Genomic DNA, 20,744 nt, shown 5'->3' with positions numbered 1-20,744 from the left:
AGGGGTACTCGTTTTCCTCCTAGCTGTACAAGTTAGTAATTCCTACCCATGCTACACAAGCCGAGCTACCAAGAAACCTCTGCAAGAAAAAGCACACAGGAAGAGGCTGAGCAAAAAGAGCTGCAGCTCGCCCCCCCCCCGCCCATTGCGAGTCAATCTCCGCCAGCCTGCGCTGCCGGAAGCTTGAGAATCGGGCGGAAGTGCTTGGCCAATCCCAGCATGCATCGCTGCGCCCAGCCGCTCTCCCAGTGTGAAGTTCGGGCCTGGGGTCTGCGGGTCCCGTCCGGCCTCGCTGCATTGTGGGAGTTGTAGTCGCCTGCCCGAAGAGCTCTGGCGACTGAAGGCCTTGCGTGCAAGTGCGGCCCTTTCCGAGGTGAGGCCGGGGCCTCTCGCCGCCTTGCCTCTCCGCCCGGCGGCAACTTCTTCCGCAGCGCCTGGCCGTGCGGCCGGCGGGCCACGCGCGGCCGGCGCCTTCCCTCCCCGACCTAAGATGGCGGCCGAGGTGGACTTCGGGGACCAGGAGCTCTTTCAGCAGCTGGACGCCGGCGAGGCGGCGCCCATCCCGGCCGCGCAGCTGCCCCGCGCCCGCTTCGAGGAGGCCGGGGCGGAGACGGAGGAGCTCCGCCAGCGGCTGAGGGAGTGCCAGGAGACCGTCAGGGAGCTGCAGGCCGAGAATATCCTGGCGGGGGAAGCAGGCCGGCCCGGGGGCGCCCCCTCCCCTGAGCGGAGCCTCCTTCAAAGGGGCTGCGGGGGGGGGGCGCCGGGGCCCAGGGTGCTCTTGACATCTTGTGACCTATCTTCGCCCTTGTAACCCCCCTCCCCGCCCCATTTGTAATCTAGAACTTGCGGCGGTTTCAGTTCCGTGGCTTCGGCTGTAGTTGCAGAAAGTGTCAGGGACTAGCCTCTTGCAGCCGAGACACAGTCCGGCCCCCTGGAGCACGAGAGCTTATTCCGCAAGTCTCTGTCTTGAGGGTTGGCCCGGCCCAAGACGTTTTGCTGCCTGAGCGGGGATGAGGATTTTTGGCAAAAGGATACTTAAGTAAATGCTAAGGAACTTTGCATTAGCAAATGTTTGGCTGCCCTGTGTTGGGAGTTGTAGCCCAACAACATCTGGGCACCAGGCAGACAAAGGCTGCCCTAAAGAGTGATCTAATTTAGTACATTTGTTTTACTTTTATTTCATAAGCTGCTTTGGCTGTGTGCAGTAAAGTTAACCAACTGAATATATTCTATAAGCAATGCTAAGAAGGTTGAAGCTGCCAGCCTTACCTAATAATGTATTTGTAGTTTGCATCCATTCACTGTTACTGGAGAAATTATTTCTGGCACCGAAAAAAGTTTCCACCCCACATCACTGTGCTTCAGGGAAAGCAGGAACAATGAAACTCTCACCTTGTCCTGCCCCTGTTGGAGTGTATAAGACACAAGACTGGCAAAGTTATGTTGACACTTTGGACAAGCATTTCTTCTCCTTTATGGCAATAAAAATGCAATAATAAATTGAATTTATTCAATTTGCTGCCCCCTCGAGTTGACCAGAATTCCACTCTGCTGATCCTGTCTGTGTTGTGTTTGCTGCAACATATTGCTATCCACTTGAGAAGTTGTATCTTGGAACTTTGCTGTGATTTTTTAAATTTAATTTTATACTACTTCATCCCATTTTATCTTCACAACAACTTGTGGGATAAGATAGACTGCAAGAGAGAGTGGCTGCCCAAGATCACACAGGGGCCTTCAGGGCTGAGTGTGACTTTGAATCTGGGTCCTCCCAGTCCTAGGCCAGAACTCTGAGCACTATGTCGTGCAGTCTGCCTCACTGACTTTTTAAATTCCTTCTATTCAAAGTGGTGTATGGTTCTCCCCTGTCCCCTTTTCTCCTTGGCTACAATCCTGTGAAGTACATGAGGTGCTGAATTATCCAGGTTCACCTAGCAAACAGTGTAGCTGAGCATGGATTTGAACACCCAGCACTCTTATATTACACTGGCTTGTCATCGTCCCTCTGCAAATTGTTTTGTGGTTACACACACACAGAGGACACATGACAAAGCTGGGGTGGGGAGAACAGCACCTGTTGAATACATCACTTGTGCAGCTTTTTAAAGGGCACAGGATACCAGATTTCAAAGAAGGAGGCACTGTTCATAAGCATGAATTGTACCAGGGAGGAGTACAGTTCTTCCTTTAGCAGAACTGTGACATAAATGTCAGCAGCCCTAGAAGGATGTGGCCTGAAGCGTTTGATGAGGTATTCATTCAATTCTGCCATCTTCAGGCTTCCCTTGTGATGCCTTCCTTCCTTCATGTACATTGAGTACCATGAGTGGGTTTCAGCAACTCTCTGATTCACAAGTGGGGAGGCTAACGTACTTTCCTTTAACTTTCATACCTACTTTTTATATGTCAAATAAGCTTACATCTGGAGCTCTGGTTCTAATTATTATTACTGATTGAGAGTTCAGAACGGGGCAGTCATAAATTATTCCAGTCATTATTCTGAAATAGTAGCATGACTTGAAATTCCTTAACAAATAATTAACATCATGAACTCAGAAGAAAATTGAATATGCTGACTCGACCAAGGTATGTGTAAATTGCTTCATCATCTGTGATGTTTAGTACATTGTTTAAAAGTAGATATGTGTAAGGATTTGGGCATGCCCAGTGTGATTCCAACCCACCCACACAATGCCAAAGCATAAATTGCTTGTGGAACCCCTTTCAGTTTCCAAACTGGCTTGCCATGTTTTAGATGTATGATGTAATTCATACTTTATGTTAGTACAGTGGTGCCTCGCAAGACGAAATTAATCCGTTCCGCGAGTCTCTTCATCTTGCGGTTTTTTCATCTTGCGAAGCACGGCTATTAGCGGCTTAGCGGCTATTAACGGCTTAGCGGCTATTAACGGCTTAGCGGCTTTAAGAAAAAGGAAACGAACGTCTTGCGAAGCAAGCCCATAGGGAAATTCGTCTTGTGGAACGACTCAAAAAATGGAAAACTCTTTCGTCTTGCCCGTTTTTCGTCTTGCGAGGCATTCGTCTTGCGAGGTACCACTGTACTTTTAAAAATGTTAGGTAATTTTTAAAACATGGTTTGATCTGCTCCATTTATGGGGTGGGGCACAAAGCCTCCTTGAGCACGTTAAGCTAGCAGCATGGCTTTATGGATTAACTGGGTGTAGCAGAAAATACCTGTCATTTCTTTGTATTGAGTGGTCACAAGGGAAGAGTGCTTACACTTCTTCACTAATATTAAGCTGTAGAATCTAATGTATGTAATCAAAAGAAAATAATTTTGGCTTAGTATGCACTATTCTTAACAAACTGTGATAAGGAGAAAGATTTATTACTAAGAATGGGGGTGGGGGAGGGAAATAAATAAATATACATATTAAGGTAAAGGACCCCTGGATGGTTAAGTCCAGTCAAAGGCGATTATGGCGCTGCTGCGCTCATCTCGCTTTCAGACCAAGGGAGCCGGCGTTTGTCCACAGACAGCGGGAATTCTAACAGCCAAGCTTCTACCGTATTTTTTGCACCATAACACTCACTTTTTTCCTCCTAGAAAGTAAGAGGAAATGTCTGTGCGTGTTATGGAGGAAATGCCTACGGGTGGCATGCCTACGGATTTTCCTCCTCTAAAAACTACGTGCGTGTTATGGTCGGGTGCATGTTATAGAGCGAAAAATACGGTAATTGGCAAGCCCAAGTTGTTCAGTAGTTTAGACCACAGTGTGACCCGCGTCCCTACATATATTAAAGTATCTTAATGTGGTCAGAATACTTCCAAACTATGTCAAAGAGGCATGTGGGCCTGTCGGAACTGCTACTACCTAATGTAATGGTAGCTTTATGCTTTCTTTTTTTAGTGGACTTACCATTGACGACTCTAAACTTGATGGGCCTTTGTTACAAATTTTATTTATGAACAATACTGTTTCAAAGTAAGTATATATATTTTATATTGGTTAAGTTCAGAATGTTTGTATCATGGGTGCCTTCTAGAGTATTGAGCTTTGAGTGGTGGGTCAGAACCCACTAGTTTGCTGTCCCCCAATATAAGGTGTGTCATGTCTGTAGCTGTGTACCCCAATTTTTTAGGTGTGTGTGTGTGTGTGTGTGTGTGTGTATGTATGTGTGTGTGTGTTCAAATGAGAACTGGAAACATTGGGTGGTTGGGTAAATAAGCCATATGTAGATTTTTTTTAAAAAGTTAAATTAAAGTTCCCACATAGTAGGTTGTAGTCCCTAGTCTAAAAAACGTTGAAACCTATTGCTCTACAGATATTTAAAGAAAACGTGTGCAACATGAAAAGAATTTTGAATTTCTGCAGTGCTACCAAAACACTGGATAGGACAAATGCCTGTACCTTTCCCCCCAAAGTTTGATCTACAAGCTCTTCCTTCTGCAGAATTGCAGAATAAAATCCTCAGCTTGAGCAGTGTGTAAGAGCAGTCTGTGAGAGAGATGCTTTATAACAAAAAAAGACAGCATATCTATTTTGAAAATTCTTGTATAGGCAATATCATCAAGAAATAGAAGATTTTATATCTTGTTTAGTTCAAAAATATGAGGAGCAACAAAGTGCTGAATCTGACAAGACCTACTTCAATGTTAAGCCGCAGGTATTTATATATTAATGAAATGATCTAAACCTTTTCTTTTATTGGTATCCATTGTTACTATTGTAGTAGACTAGCCCTAATAGCCTTTGTTATTGATGAAAAGTGTACCATGTTTCCTTAAAAGCATAAGAAGTGAAGCACATAAGCTACATTTTCGAGAAATAACATGTTTCTATTCATATGACTGGTCTGTCAAAAATGTCCTGCTGCAATGTGCTAACTGGTCATGTTCTTCAGTAGCGCAGTGTATGATGCCACTGCTCCATGTGAAGATAGGCAATACTGAGTCAAACCATTGGTCCACCTAGCCCAGTATTGTCTATCAGGACTAACAGTAGCTTTCCAAGGCCTCAGGTAGGGGACTTTCCCAGCCCTGCTACCTGAAGTCCTTTTCGCTTGAGATGCCACTACATCCAAAGCAGCCACTGAGCTATGTCCATCCAGTGTGCACTCAGAGCACCTGTGCACACATGGCCTTCCCTGTTCACTTTGTGGAAGAGGGCATCGCTATGCTTATAGGAGGTTAAGCTAAAGACTTCAGAGAAAGCAAAGAGAGTGGATTTTTAGCTGAAATTTGAAGGGATGGTGGGAAGGGGGGAAGAGTTTATTGATCGAAGAAAGTTAGGATATAAATGCAAGAATTTTTTAAAGAATCCTGTAGGCTGGGGAACTTGTTGCCTTCCAGATATTGCTCAACTCTGGAGTTGCCCATCTTTCCTGACAATAGGCCATGCTTGCTGGGACAGAAGGCATTGGAATCCCAACAGCCTCTAGAGGGCACCAGGTTCCCTATTCCTGATACAAGTGTTCTGGAAGTGAGTTCAGGCATAATGAGTTATATAGGAGAACACTCATAATTATATACTTTGTTGTTTGATAAATATAATCTTAGTTTCCCAAACTGTGATTTGTCTTTCTATTAGCCTTCTAGTTTTATGTTGGAAGAAGACCATAAAGTGACAATCTCAAATACATCAAAAAAAATCAAGGAGGCCTTTAGTGTAAGTTACTCCTTTGCTTTGTGGTGTTTGTGCTTGAATCCTACATTTTAGATTTCTGAACCATAGCATTAGAAAAGGGTTGACAAGATGCTTAAAGAGCCATGTAATTCTCACTGTATTTAATTATTGTTAAGTTGTTGTAATTCTTGGAAGGCCAAAACTCATATTAATTGGCTGGGCTTTTAGTTATGGGTGTGTAAGATGTAAGATCTTGTTTGTAAAACCTTAAAACAGGAGAACCTTTATTGTAATGTACTTAATTATATCAAAATATATATTTGTGAAATATTTAAGTACATTTTTAAAAAGGAATGTTGTCTTTCAATCTGATAAAATGCTGACACTTTTTGACTCTTTCTACAGGTTGTAGGAAGTGTTCTCTATTTTACCAATTTTTGTCTTGATAAACTGGGGCAGCCTATATTAAATGAAAACCCTCAGCTGACAGATGGATGGGAAATACCCAAGTATCCTATTTAGTTTAATGTCCTCTTCTTTTCCTGCTATCAATGCAACTTAATCCAATCAGTACTAAACCAGATTCAATCTACATATTTTGAGTCTATTAACTACGTAATTGTGGTGTCATATGTTACAGGGCATGCCCTTTTTGGTGAAACATTATTTCTGGTGATTGGATTTCCTGCTCTGCTTAAAGATGCTATTGGGCTTCCATGCTATATTTCTCAATAGTGGAGTCAGGCAGCTGACACGCTACACTGATCAGGCTAAACCCTACTATTAAAAGATAGCATGCTTTCAACAATGAGGGAGCCATCCTTTCAAGCAGAATCTTGCCTTCATGGTATTGATTATGAGTCTCATCTTACCTTTCTTAAGCAAAAAACAAACAAAATTAAACTTTGTAATAACAATTTATACCAAAACACTTCTGGGTCATAGCCATCATGCATACACAGACACGTAAACCTCAGTTGTTCTGTTTTCTACAATGGCAATTCCTTATTGAACTCTTAAGATACCAGCAAGTTTTCACGCAGATTCTTTCTCTAGATGGACAGGAGATACAAGTAAAGCCTAAAAGGTTTGTATTTCTCTAAATCTATGAAAATTTCTAGTTAAAAAACTGAAATGTGCTGTGGTTGATAAGTAATGGATATGACTTAGAATGAGAGCAAAGTGCAGATTAAATTGCTGACATAAAGAGCACCCTTCATGATGTAACAGCTTGCCAGTTTTAAAGCATTTTGTGTGAAGTGCAGCCTCTTATGAACAAAAGTATCGGGGGAGAGGGAGCTGGAATGTTCTGGGTGCTTTGAAGACCTTATTCAGGCACATCCAAAATAACTATAGCAGCCCTTGCCAAGCTGGTGCCCTCCAGACGTTTTGGGCTACAGCTGTCATCAACCTCAGCCAGCAGAGCCATGCTGGAGGACACCAGGTCAGCAAGAGCTACTCAGACCTCGCTGTCCATCTTCCTGCTCATAACTCTCGTAAAACTCCATTCCCCCCCCCCCCTTTAATTAGATAGAAACACAGATAAAATCTGCTAGGAGTCAGGCTTATTAACTTTCATTAAGAATTAACTAGATGAGTCCTCAAGTAGGGCATTAGAATAATAGATTGAGCCAACATTTCATGAACAATTAAAAATAAAAATTTACTCCTCAGCTTTATAATTGGAGAGGGCCATGTGCCTTGACATATCTTAAGATAGACTTTTAAGTAGTTATTTCCAAAATATTTTGAAAAGCAGTGCACTGGTGCAAATGAAAGTTGAAAGTGGCTTTCTCCATAATGGCCAAAGCATGAAAATAATTGTTTCGTGCACTGACCCACTCAGTTTCCTCTCACACTTCCTGATTCTCACAAACCATGGTTTCCCTTCAAACCTGAATTGGAAGCCACACTTCCGTGGTTCAGGCACACCGTTTCTACCTGCTTTGGGTGCTATGGCAAATTGTGGCGTGGTCTGTGGGAGGGGTTGCAAGGGAAAGAAGGAGCACAAAATCACAAAGTCCATAACAAGAAGTCCAACTATGATGTCTTGGATCAGAGCACTTTTTTTCTTTTTCTTTCCAACATCCAAATTTCCACTACGTACTACTTTATTTATTTGTCAGACTGTTGTAGCATAGTCACAAAATGTTTAAAATGTTAAGATGACATTGCTGTTAGTATACTTCCTCCTGCATTCTTCTGTGCTGTCACAACTGGGTTTGGTATATTAGGCATGTGGGTGACATTTAAAAAAGACTGTTGGAAATATGTAATGGACCCACATATTTGTTAAGTCAGTATTAAATATTAGTGTTATAAACTGTTTACTTTTATAAAGCAGGCCAAAATCTCACTGCTTCAATTGTGGCTCTGAAGACCACCAAATGAAAGATTGTCCACAGGTAAAATATTCCTTCTGATGTTCTGTCCTCAGAGCACATTGATAATTAGATATAGATTACCGGTAATTTGGAAGGGTTCAGTTGGGTTTTGGTAAAGCTGTATAATCCATTTGAATATTGTTGATATGTTTTATATCTTAAGACACATATTTTGCTACGTATGCCCCTATTAAAATATTCTAGGGTCTTTTAAAAAACAAGTTTAAACAATTGTATTCAGCAACATATATCCTCTGTAAGGCCAAAACTTTTAAGTATCAAATAGTCCAACTCTGTATAGTACTAGGCAGACTGTTATTCCACAGGTGAATCAAGGGAATTTGTATGTGTAACTTGGTAGCTGGTATTGTCCTGATTCCCCCCCCCCCTCTAACTACATTTTAGCCTCGAAATGCTGCCCGTATAAGTGAAAAAAGGAAGCAGTTTATGGATGCTTGTGGGGAAGCAGGAAACCAAAACTTCCAGCAGCGGTACCATGCAGAAGAAGTTGAAGAAAGGTTTGGAAGGTTCAAACCAGGAATAATTAGGTATTTTCTCTCTCTCACTGAATATAAATCAGCCTTTCCCAACCTGATGCTTTTTGAAAGCTTTGGATTACAACTCATATCAGCACGGACCAGCATGGCTGTGCTGGCTGGTGCTGATGGAACTTGTAGTCCAAAATATCTGGAAGGCACAAAGTTGGAGAAAGCTGAAAACAGGGGGGCAGGGACTGGATGGCTCAGAACTCCTGCCCTCAGGTACCTGGTTTTTACTAAATCTAACCGAATATTGAAAATACCTTTAAAATGTTTTGCTCACTCTCATTTCAATATTTGCTACTAGCACCAAGATCTGCACCTGCAGTGGCTCCACCCAGGTCTGCACCTAAGACTTCAAGGCCCACTGCAGCGGCCTCATGATCACATTGCACCCAAGACAAGCGGAGTGCAATTTTTTATGCTGAAAGAAAAAGCAAGGTGTGGACTACAAGTAAGGCGAGGTGCCTGCCCCACCTAAAACAGTTGAAGCTGCAGCAGGAAAAGACTTAGACACAATACTCATAGAAGAATTTGCAGCACAGCATATTTCACTTAAAACCATGATTATGGAGACATGGAAGGAGCTGATAACCCCTTTGGAAAGAATGGTAGATGCAATAGTGGAGAAATTTGCTGGCATCACCGAAACCATCTTAGCAGCAATGGATCTGGTACACTTAGATGAAAAAAATTGAAGCGGCTCCTCCGAGAAAATAAGGATACAAAATCTAAGCTGGAGGAGGTGGAAAACAGAGCCTGAAAGCTTACTTTACATGTGAGAGTCATTAAAGAGGGGGCAGAAGGAGACAGTATTATGGACTTCATATTTCAGTGATTCAAAAGTATGATACCCACCTGTCAGGGGTTCAGGAGCAGAGGCAAGGGCAAGGGAGGAAACAGAGAGCGAGGAGGAGGAGGCAGAAGAAAAGATGAGTGATGACGACGACCCGAGATCTCCGAGTCTTTCCAGTGAATCAGAAGATTCACAGAAAGGAGCACCAGTGGCCAGGGCAAGGGGGGAGCCTAGGGGGACACCCCAGGAAGATAGAGCCAGAGGGGACTCAGAGGGGAGCAGTTGGAGATCGGGACCAGCGTCACCGCCAGAGAGCAGGGAAGAGGAAGGGGGCCAGGGATCAAGCGCTGGCAGCTCACAACAGGAGGGAGGGCACGAGTCAGGAGTGGCCACACCTCCATCAGGGAGCGAAGAAACAGTCAGACGGAAAGTGGAAGGTTGGGCGCGCGCGCCAAGTTCAAATGCACAGGGAAGTGACGCAGTAGGCAGCCCGGAGAGGGAGCCAGGTCCTAAAGCCCGGCGCAAGGAGACAGAAGGGTCCGGGGGGTCGGCGTCGGAGGAGTCCCGGAGGGAGGAGACCCCGGGGGGCAGAGGGACCCAGAGGAGAACAGTCAGGCGGAAAAGGTGGAGCAGGGCTAGGATATTAAGTTGGTGTACAGGAGGCGGGGACCCAGACAGAGCTTCGCCGATCTAACCATAAGACGTAGAGTTGCACGCAGCAGCTTGAGAATGGGAACTGTAACTCAATAAAGACTTTTACTTAATGATCGCTGGCTAGCGTGATCCTCTGTGAGCTAGGATCGGGGAGCAACTCTGACACCACCTTAGAGCTACTCAGTGCTTTTTTTCTGGGGGGAACGCAGGGGTACACATACCCCTAAACATTTTGTGAATTTACGTTTGGCCTCATTGAGTGGCAGTATTTCAATATGAGTAGGAAAATGAGAGTACCCCTAAACTTCCTTTTTAAAAAAACAAACTACTGGAGCTACCTTTGGGGACAAGAGAGAGCTCACAGAGCACTATCAGTCTGTGAGGCACTGTTAAGTGCTTTCACCAATTCAAAAAGGACAAGATTTGGATAGCTTTTAACAAATGTGAAAGGAAGAATATGAAAATCACCCAGTTACAGTGCTTCAGGATTTATCTCTGGAAACAGAGAATAAAAGAGAAATGTGTCCAGTAATGTTCAAGTTGCAAGAAGCAGGAATATGATATTACTAGGCTTTTCATTTCCATCTGGTAGTCACTACAGGAAATTCAACATTCTCAGCAGCAAATCTCAGAGAACAAATCTACCGGCAGCATTAGTTCCTGAGATAGCTGAATATCTAGAACAACAAGATAGCAAAGATCCAGAAAAAGAACCCAGATAGAAGGTGTACATCATATCTCAAATAGTGCGAAATAGGAGAATGGTCCAAAGGAGGAGGAGTTCACCCATCAGAAAGATCTCTCCACTGTCAAACAACCAGAAAAAGAACCAAGAAAACAAAACTGCTTCAAGGATTGCAAGCTGTTAAAAAAGAGTACTTGCTGCAATTTTGGAACCCTTAGCAATAAAGCTGCATCCACATGGGGAAACCCAGCCAGATTTGGGGGGGGGGTATAAATAATAAATTATTATCTTTATACATTATTATAACAATTAATGGAAAAGAACATATTCATGAAATTCATGAAAATCAGTCACTTATACGTAACAACAGGCAAATATATTCAAGCTGGACACAACTCTGCAGCTTTCTTATATAATTCCAGCGTGACCTTAAGTTTTCCATCAGGATACAAATCTCTCTTGTTTGTTTTCTTAAAATGTAGCATACAACTTCCCCAAATAGTGTTGTTCAGCTCCTTCATATTTCTAACAGGATGTCATTTGTCCTATTGCAGTGAGGAACTTCAGGATGCACTTGGTGTCACTGATAAGACTCTTCCTCCTTTCATCTATCGAATGCGGCAACTGGGCTATCCCCCAGGTTGGCTCAAGGAGGCAGAAATGGAAAAATCTGGACTAACACTCTATGATGGAAAAGGTAAGTTTAGTGGTGAGAACGGCCCTCATTACCTTACTGCAAATGTGTTTTATTTTTTCGTAATAAGAGGATACCTGTCCACTATTTGGCTTTTGACTTTGAAAAGTGTTCCACCTTTCTGGTTTCTGACTGTAAAAAAAATAGTTAAAATAGTGTTGTTTATTGTTACAGCCTGTTATATGAGATGTTTGCCTATTGATTCTTTCCAATAATAATGGAAATTCTGTAATACCATTAGATTATCTGGACTCAATTCAATTCAAGGCATTGAAACTACCTTGGCCGGCCTGGTTTCTTGGGAAAGGACCTGGGTAGTGCAACCTTGTTGATTCTTTTTGACTTCAATACTGTTGACCACAGCATCCTTCTCAAATGACTTGTGGGTTGGAAATTGGGGGCACTGTTGTACAGTGATTCCATTCCTACCTTCAAGGCCGATTTTAGACAGCAGCAATGGGGGACTATTACTCAGCACACTGAGCTCACTAGTGGGGTTCCCGGGGGGGCGGTCAGTCTCTTGTCCCCTGTGATTTTTAACATCCATATGAAGTCACTGGTAGATGTCACCAGGCCGTTTGGAGTGAAATGTCAAGTGTGCTGATGACACCCATCTCAATTTCCATGTTCCATCTGAGTCAGGAGTGCCAGTTCAGGTGTTTGAGCATTGCCTGGAGGTAATGAAGGGCTGGGTGTGAACCAATAAATTGAAGCCGAATCCAGACATGAAAGTAATATCTGTTGTCAATTCTAAAGTTCAGCAGTAGGGAGATGCATGTACTCCCTTGGAAGAACCAGAGTGTAGCTTGGTGGGTACTACGTTACCCTTCTATGTCATTTGAGACCCAGTGTTATGCTGTTCCTTGATAGGGATAACTTATCACAGTGATCCATGGTCACTTCCCAGTCCATGTCAGGCTACCCTTAAAGATCATTCGGAAGCTGCAGCTAGTGCAGAACACACTAGTGAAGCTGCAAGTGGATGTATACACATTCTGGCTGGCCTTGAAAGATCTGCACTGGTTATCAGCCCACTGCGGAGCCCAATTTAAGCTGTTGGAACGACACATAAGATTTTCAACACTTCGTCAATACACACCTTTTTACCCAGTGCTTTGGTTGAGTAGATGTCTCTCCTCTTTTATGTGCTGTTGTTCTAATATTGGTTGTTTTTCTCATTTTATTTTCTGATTTTAATGTACATTGTATTTATTTGAAACCTGAAACACCCCTCCCCCTGGGATTGTTTGGGGTGGATGGTAAGTCCAAATACGATAATAAACAGTTACTATATGTGTGATAAGACGAGTGTGTGGCTTAGGGCACCCCCGTGTTTTCAGAAAAAGTTCCATTGTTACTAAAATTCATTGGAACCATCTATGGATGCATTGATTGAGATTCCTGCATTGTGGGGAGTTGGACTTAATTGCTAGATTTGTAGCCAATGAAGTCCTACTCAGAGTAGACCTGTTGGAATGAGTGCGCCTAAGTCATGTTCATTAATTTTAATGGGTCTTTTCTGAGTAGGACTAGCATTGACTACAACCTTAAATAAGTACCATAACCCAAGCTTGGGTGGTTTATCTTGGGGTTCTGGTGGAGTGGTGCTAAATTTTTCAGTTCTGAATATGTGGTGCATAAAAAATGACTGGTTGTTTCTTTTGTGATTAATTATACAATGTTGTTTTGCTTCTTATCACAGAATCTGTGCATTCCAGCACCCTGTTGTCAAAGTGGTTAGAAGCAACCCGAGCTCACCATTATATGTGCCAAGTCCTCTTTTGTCAATAGTATCAGTAACTATTTGTGGTGTTTTGTTACAGCATCTCCTGGTGGTGAAACAGAGGCAGAAGAATATTACCAACAGAATTGGCGTGTCACTTATGATGTCTCTAAGTTGATAAACTATCCAGGTTTTAATATGTCCACTCCGAATGGAGTAACAGATGTAAGTGACTAGTTTTACACTTTCATCACCTCCTTCCTCCAAAGAGTGACATACGAATTTCTTTTACACGTTATCTGTATCTGACAGTCCTTTCAAAATTTATTTGGAGGGACTCCCTGCTTCCACATGAACTGCCCTGGCCTGTATCTGAACAAGTGTGCATGCACACAAAAGCTCATACCAAGAACAAACATAGTTGGTCTATAAGGTGCTACTGGAAGGAATTTTTTAAATTTTTGTTTTGACTACGGCAGAGCAACACAGCTAACTGCCCTGGCCTTGAGATGGTCCCCAAAGGCCCTCTCCTCTGGCCCACCATTAATGCAGATCTGGTTGGTGGGTACCATGGACTGGGCCTTTGGACAGTGGTTCCTCAACTTTGGAACTCCCTTCCCGAGGAGGGTTTCCTCTTTGCTTTCTTTCATGCAGACCTTTCATGTGCATTTTAGTCTGTTCTACTTTTTAACACTAGCTTGGTATTTCAGCTCCCAATGTTTTTATATTCTAAGCTGTATTGTCTTCTTTTTAATTTGTATTGATATATTATGTCCTCACCTGTTGTAAATTCTGTGTTTGGAATACACATTTATTAAATATTTTTCTTACAGTTCATTCTTTGCTTTCTTCCTCTTTTTGCTAAACACATATATGCAAGCAAGTTTTCTAGTCCTGCACGTTGATCAGCATCTTCTTTTACTGATAGCCATGTATTTATATTCCTGCAGGAATGGAGGATGTTTGGTTCCGTACCCCTTCAGCCCAGTCAGCAGAAGGATATCTTTGCCCACTATCTTTCTACCTATCATTCGGTGACTATATTTAAATGTGCTTGTGAAAGCTGTGTGTATTGATGTTTCCAGTTAACAATCATATTTCTAGTTCTGCATAGAATTCTCTAATTTATGATAGTAAAAAGCATACATAGGTCAGAGGAACATGTATAGGTGTACATTTCTGTAGATTGTTGCCATGTTTGATACTTGTCTTCTGGTGTCTTTATGTCATATTTTGTTCATTAGTTTCAATTAGTTACTTTTCCATTAGCCTGTCTCTAGGAACCCTTTCAGGGTTGAAGAGTGCAATAGGAGTTATTGAAATCTGTTAACATAAATCACATAAGAGCTAGGGTCCCTGATGGGAACATATTTTCAAAATACGGCAGTTGGTTGCTTTGAACTCTTTCGAACCATTTTAACCACCTATGATAATGTGAATAAAGAGTGTGCAGTTCTATAACCAGAAATATTAGTGGGCAGATTTAAATTTAGGGTTGCATCCAGTGTAGTGGAATCCAGTGTAGCATAAGTTAGAGGAATACTTGTTCTGCTGATGTAATGTTTTGCACCAGCAAAATGTTGTGCAAGAGAGTGTTCCCAGCAGGTTGCTGATAATGTGCTGCACAATAGATTCCTTGGTTATGCAACATTAAAACTTGCCCATCTGCTAGTGCAAGAGCTTTATGCTAGCAGACAGAGAATGCTGGAGGCAGTTCTTAGTATTTATTTTGCAAAATAGCAATACATACATACATACATTTTAAAACAAACCTAAATCCAAGCAGTGTACAGTATATAAATTTCCAAGTGTTTTCCTGTTCTTTTGGTACCTTTAGAATCATTGGCCAGACTTCTGGAAGTCAGAAGCAGTAAGGAAAAGGGATGGAAATTGCCTTTGTTTAAATGCTTAAAAAAATAAACATTGAAAGCTCAGAGAAAGTGACCCTGTGAGGCCCACAGAGCACATGAGCACCTTCCATGAATGTATCTTCATAATCATGTTGAATACTCTTAATCTCTCTTGTTCCTTTGTGATGCTTCTTTAGTCAAGCCCAAAGTCCAGCAATAAAAGATCTTCATCTCACCAGAACGCTCATCATCCAAAAAGACAGAAAGGAAACAGTGCTGAAGTATCATCAGCTGACATGGAGATGGATTCTGGTAAGCCTTTCAATACTAATAAACCTGTGCAATAAATATAGTTCATAAAATAGCTTTAAAACTTCCTTCTTCCCATCCCTATTAAAAATTATGATCCACCATACCTGTATACCAGCTTCCATTGAAAACAAGCTAGGGATAGGGATGCTTACTAACAGTTGCTCTTTTTCTGATTTCAGACTTTGAAGCTCCACACAGTTCTCCTGGTTATGATAGCTTCCAGTTCCAACCTCCACTGCCTCCAGGGTCACCACTGAACGCCACTCCTCCCCCATTGCCACGTGGGACCCCTCCTTGTACTCCCCCCAACATTACCCCTCCCCGGCTTCCTCCATGTATTCCCCTACCAGTTACCCGTGATACTCCACCTTTGACTCCTTCCAGTGATTCTGCTCCACTGAGAGCAGAGGGCTCTGCTATGGATGAAGACACTTTGACTCTGGAAGAGCTTGAGGAGCAGCAGCGCCTCATTTGGGCAGCCCTGGAGCAAGCAGATAGTGCAAACAGTGACTCTGACATACCTGGAGAGAATCCTTTAACAGGAAACTCTGTAGCCTCATCACCGTCTCGAATTGAGTCAGACATTTCCCCAGAAGAAATAACATGCAAGAAGCTGGATGTATTGGAACTTGGGACTTCAGACAACAGTGAACAGGTACTCAAAGCAGAAGAGTCTGAAAAGAAACAGATTTCAGGTGATGAACTGATTGATTTGACAGACAACGAAGAACCGAATCCCATGGATTCTGAAGGCAGTGTTGAGAACTGCCCCTCAACCTCAGTGTCCAGGGTAAGCCACAGTGACTCTCCTGTGGTCATCAGTGCTGAGGTGTCCAAAAATGCCAGCCCTGTCCCTGACATGAGCAAGTTCGCTGCTGGGATAACACCTTTTGAATTTGACAATATGGCTGAATCTACTGGGATTTACCTCCGAATAAGAAGTGTGCTAAAGAACTCTCCTAGGAACCAGCAGAAAAGCAAGAAGGCTTCCTCCTAGGTGTCCTATTACTACTGCAGCACGGTTGCACCCAAAAGAAACTGACTGGCCAATCAACTTTGGATACTACTCTGTACTTACTTTATAAATAATGACCAAGTAAGAACAGACGCATGGAAAGCTCCTGCTTTGTTCCTCCTATAATTATGTTACTTGTTTTAAAAAGTGCAGTGTACAGAGCTTCCATTTTGACTTCAGGGCCTGTTGCTGCCTAAAACCAATGTTTCTGCTAACACAAGAAAGTGCTACCAAGTGAGTTAACTTTTCTGAAAATGTTTCCTGAATATGAGTTAATCTTTCTGACCCTGTTTGACTTGTGAAGTTAGAGCAGCGGCAACTGCAGGATTTTGTCTGTGCTTTCTGCATCACTGTAAACCAGTTTATTCTCACTAGTTTTTAAAAGGTTCTCAACCTTTTACATGGTTTCCCCTTCATTTAAAATAGAAAAATTGTAGCAATGAAATGGGAATAATCAGGGGTTGTTTCACAATTATCCCTGCCCTTTTTGAAGAGTTTTATAAGTAATTTATGTGGGTCAAATTTTTTTTAGTACTACCTTCTTTCTTCTTTCTTTTTAGTAATGTCCCATATTTCAACTTGCTGTACATACATATTGATGCTTCTGTACAGAGGTTTAATAAAAAAAATTCATAACTTTTTTGTATGTAAACGTTTAGGTAGACTAGAAAAACCTACCGCTGTAAAACTGAATATGAAAATCCTGTTGTGGTTGAATCTTATACTCCCTTTTTCTGCCTTTAAATAAATAAATAAATAAATATTAAAGCAGAAGTGGGGAACCTTAGGCCTGGGGGGTCAGTTGTGCCTTCCTAGGCCTCGGCCATTGGGACTCTACTCAAGCCACGCAGCCCTCCCCGTTCCACATTTCTCACCAGCCCTGCTGCACTCCCTCCTCAAGTGCTTTTGCATGTTCTTGAATGGTAAAAATCAGCCTCTTGCTTGCCTGGATGCAGAGCTGTGTGGTGTAGCCTACTGTACAAATGTAAAAATCACACTGTTTCTCACCTCCTTTGGCCCTGCCCACCACAAGCAGCCCCCAGGTGGTTGCTCATGAGGAAATGAGGCCCTCGGCTGGAAAATAAGTTGAATCCTCTTCTCTAAAAGTTGCATGCATACATATGGCAAAAAATTAATGCATAATTAGCTGCTTGTACATTTGCATGCTACCTTTCTTTTGCCATGAAAATGAAGGTGTGGCGTTGCATGGATAGTCTCTCAGGAGCACACTGCAGGTCTGTGTGCAGCTGTCCCGTCAGTGCCCTTTTTCCTCCTTGCGCAAAGGCTCCAATGCAGGCACCTTGGTTATTTGGAAGACTGGGGTCCTCCTGGCCCTTGGAGGAACCTGCCCTGTGGTTCAAAATATAGCTGAGCTAGCTGTTTTCAAATATGGACATGCTGTGCCATGTCAAATTAGTTTTTTACTTCACTTGCTTAAAGGATTCTCCAATGATGTGTATGGTCATTCTCAATGGCATGTGTGAGGCCTCCACCACAACCATGGATTAGGCAAGACGGGGCCTAGAATCCGTGGAAGTGCTGTATTCTTCCTACTCTTCCCCCTCCCTTTGCCTGCCTCGCTGAGTAGAGATTCCTTCTTCAGCTAACATGGTTTTCCTTCATCTATTTTCTTACTCTTTATTTCAGCCTTTATAGGAAATGGTTCTCCATTCCTTTTGCCCTAAGCCCACTAATCCCCCTGAGAGGGCGAATACAGTCATGGGAAAAAGAAAGTACACCTTCTTTGAATTTTGTGGTTTTACATAGGACATAATAACCACCATCTGTTCCTTAGTAGGTCTTCTACCAGGGCTCCAGCTGCTTCTCTCATCTTTTCCACTAACATCTCCTTGCTGGAAATCCACTGATGGCTACAAAGGCCGCTCCATCTCCTTTCTCCAGGCACTATAAAACTGACATATGCCTCAGCTGAGGCAGCATTTGAAGGAAGGCTTCTCCAGAGAAGGGCCCAATAGATACATTTTACATTTCTATCGCATCTTTTCCTGCAAGGAGCTCAAGGTGGTATACATGGTTCTCCGCTCATTTAATCCCCACAACAACCCTGTGGGGTAAATTAGGCTGAGAGGCAGAGACTGGCCCGTGTGCGCTTCATGGCTGAGTGCAGCTATGACTCCTGGTCTCTCGGATCCTCGTCCGACACTGACCACTATCCTCTAACGATCCACGTACAGTACCATGAATGCTCCTCCTTGGATGAGAGTAGGACGACTCCAGGCCCGTCCTGGGCGTGTCTTGGGTTTGTGCCATACCTTCCAGTGTTTTTTTTCCAGGGTGGCAGGTAGCTCCTTCCATTTGCCTCAGCGTCTTGCATTTGGCACTTGTTTCTTCGGCACTCATCAGGGGCTCTGAACGGAATTGAAGATGTACTGATTAAGTATTAATAAGAAAGTACATAGTTTTTAATTGTATCCATGTTTAATTGTTTTTCAGATATTTTTCTTTTGCATGTTTTTAGTGGTTCTTGTTTCTATCTGTAAGTTGCTTTCATTCTTGTCAGGGGAAAATGGCAGCGGGGTATAAATAAATATATTCTTAATATCATGCATTCTAGGTTACATGACCGACCTATCACTGAAAATAAAATAAAAAGCCAACTCTGAGAAGTGCTTGCATCTGAAGGGTTAATTGGCTACATTACAGGAGATTTTAAATGGGTGGAGCAGTTCTAACTTGAACTTAGAATCATAGAATCATAGAGTTGGAAGAGACCACAAGGGCCATCGAGTCCAACCCCCTGCCAAGCAGGAAACACCATCAGGATGCCCTTGAGTCCATCATCCAAGTCGTTGATAAAGATGTTGAATAAGACCGGGCCCAAGACAGAACCCTGTGGCACCCCACTAGTCACTCTTCTCCAGGATCAAGAGGATGTATTGGATTTCTGAAAAATAAGTCATGTCAGACTAACCTGATCTCGTTTTTTGACAGAATTACAAGCCTGGTAGATGAAGGGAACGCAGTGGATGTAGCCTACCTTGATTTCAGCAAGGCATTTGACAAGGTGCCCCATGATATTCTTGTAAAGAAGCTGGTAAAATGCGGTCTTGACTATGCTACCACTCAGTGGATTTGTAACTGGCTGACTGACCGAACCCAAAGGGTGCTCATCAATGGTTCCTCTTCATCCTGGAGAAGAGTGACTAGTGGGGTGCCACAGGGTTCTGTCTTGGGCCCGGTCTTATTCAACATCTTTATCAACGACTTGGATGATGGACTCAAGGGCATCCTGATCAAATTTGCAGATGACACCAAACTGGGAGGGGTGGCTAACACCCCAGAGGACAGGATCACACTTCAAAACGACCTTGACAGATTAGAGAACTGGGCAAAAACAAACAAGATGAATTTTAACAGGGAGAAATGTAAAGTATTGCACTTGGGCAAAAAAAATGAGAGGCACAAATACAAGATGGGTGACACCTGGCTTGAGAGCAGTACATGTGAAAAGGATCTAGGAGTCTTGGTTGACCACAAACTTGACATGAGCCAACAGTGTGACGCGGCAGCTAAAAAAGCCAATGCAATTCTGGGCTGCATCAATAGGAGTATAGCATCTAGATCAAGGGAAGTAATAGTGCCACTGTATTCTGCTCTGGTCAGACCACACCTGGAGTACTGTGTCCAGTTCTGGGCACCACAATTCAAGAGGGACACTGACAAACTGGAACGTGTCCAGAGGAGGGCAACCAAAATGGTCAAAGGCCTGGAAACGATGCCTTATGAGGAACGGCTAAGGGAGCTGGGCATGTTTAGCCTGCAGAAGAGGAGGTTAAGGGGTGATATGATAGCCATGTTCAAATATATAAAAGGATGTCACATAGAGGAGGGAGAAAGGTTGTTTTCTGCTGCTCCAGAGAAGCGGACACGGAGCAATGGATCCAAACTACAAGAAAGAAGATTCCACCTAAACATTAGGAAGAACTTCCTGACAGTAAGAGCTGTTCGACAGTGGAATTTGCTGCCAAGGAGTGTGGTGGAGTCTCCTACTTTGGAGGTCTTTAAGCAGAGGCTTGACAACCATATGTCAGGAGTACTCTGATGGTGTTTCCTGCTTGGCAGGGGGTTGGACTCGATGGCCCTTGTGGTCTCTTCCAACTCTATGATTCTATGATTCTATGATTCTAAGAGGAACCATTGATGAGCACCCTTTGGGTTCGGTCAGTCAGCCAGTTACAAATCCACTGAGTGGTAGCATAGTCAAGACCGCATTTTACCAGCTTCTTTACAAGAATATCATGGGGCACCTTGTCAAATGCCTTGCTGAAATCAAGGTAGGCTACATCCACTGCGTTCCCTTCATCTACCAGGCTTGTAATTCTGTCAAAAAACGAGATCAGGTTAGTCTGACATGACTTATTTTTCAGAAATCCATGCTGACTATTGGTGATCACAGCATTCCTTTCTAGGTGCTCACAGATTGTTTGCTTAATGATCTGCTCCAGAATCTTCCCTGCTATTGATGTCAGACTGACTGGGCGGT

General features: G+C 43.0%; 2 protein-coding genes and 1 long non-coding RNA gene across 4 annotated transcripts in view; 2 read left to right on the top strand and 1 right to left on the bottom strand.

The window, feature by feature from the left end:
• ZNRF3 (zinc and ring finger 3) overlaps positions 1-20,744 on the top strand; it is a 224,061-nt gene that overhangs the window by 187,096 nt on the left and 16,221 nt on the right. The window lies entirely within an intron of this gene.
• On the top strand, positions 224-16,880 carry ZCCHC8 (zinc finger CCHC-type containing 8). 2 transcript variants are annotated; one of them, XM_082203784.1, is made up of 14 exons: positions 224-676; positions 2,546-2,586; positions 3,873-3,947; positions 4,524-4,629; positions 5,553-5,630; positions 5,994-6,097; positions 6,610-6,675; positions 7,930-7,993; positions 8,378-8,520; positions 11,201-11,343; positions 13,164-13,288; positions 14,014-14,097; positions 15,111-15,225; positions 15,405-16,880. In XM_082203784.1, the coding sequence occupies exons 1-14, from the start codon at positions 491-493 to the stop codon at positions 16,220-16,222; spliced, it is 2,148 nt and encodes a 715-aa protein (XP_082059910.1). In that variant the 5' UTR covers positions 224-490; the 3' UTR covers positions 16,223-16,880. The 2 variants fall into 2 exon arrangements, with proteins under 2 accessions (XP_082059910.1, XP_082059911.1); XM_082203785.1 differs by having other exon boundaries at positions 225-676; positions 7,933-7,993.
• On the bottom strand, positions 14,773-18,924 carry LOC309521387. Its single transcript, XR_014214636.1, has 3 exons — positions 18,439-18,924; positions 15,747-15,899; positions 14,773-15,249 (listed from the first exon to the last, which is right to left on the bottom strand). It is a non-coding gene; the product is annotated as an uncharacterized lncRNA (long non-coding RNA).

The sequence above is a fragment of the Podarcis vaucheri genome, assembly GCF_965113315.1.
Source record: "Podarcis vaucheri genome assembly, chromosome: 16".
Lineage (NCBI taxonomy): Eukaryota > Metazoa > Chordata > Lepidosauria > Squamata > Lacertidae > Podarcis > Podarcis vaucheri.
Note: the sequence above shows the minus strand (reverse complement) of the source record. Positions and strands in the feature narration are given on the sequence as shown.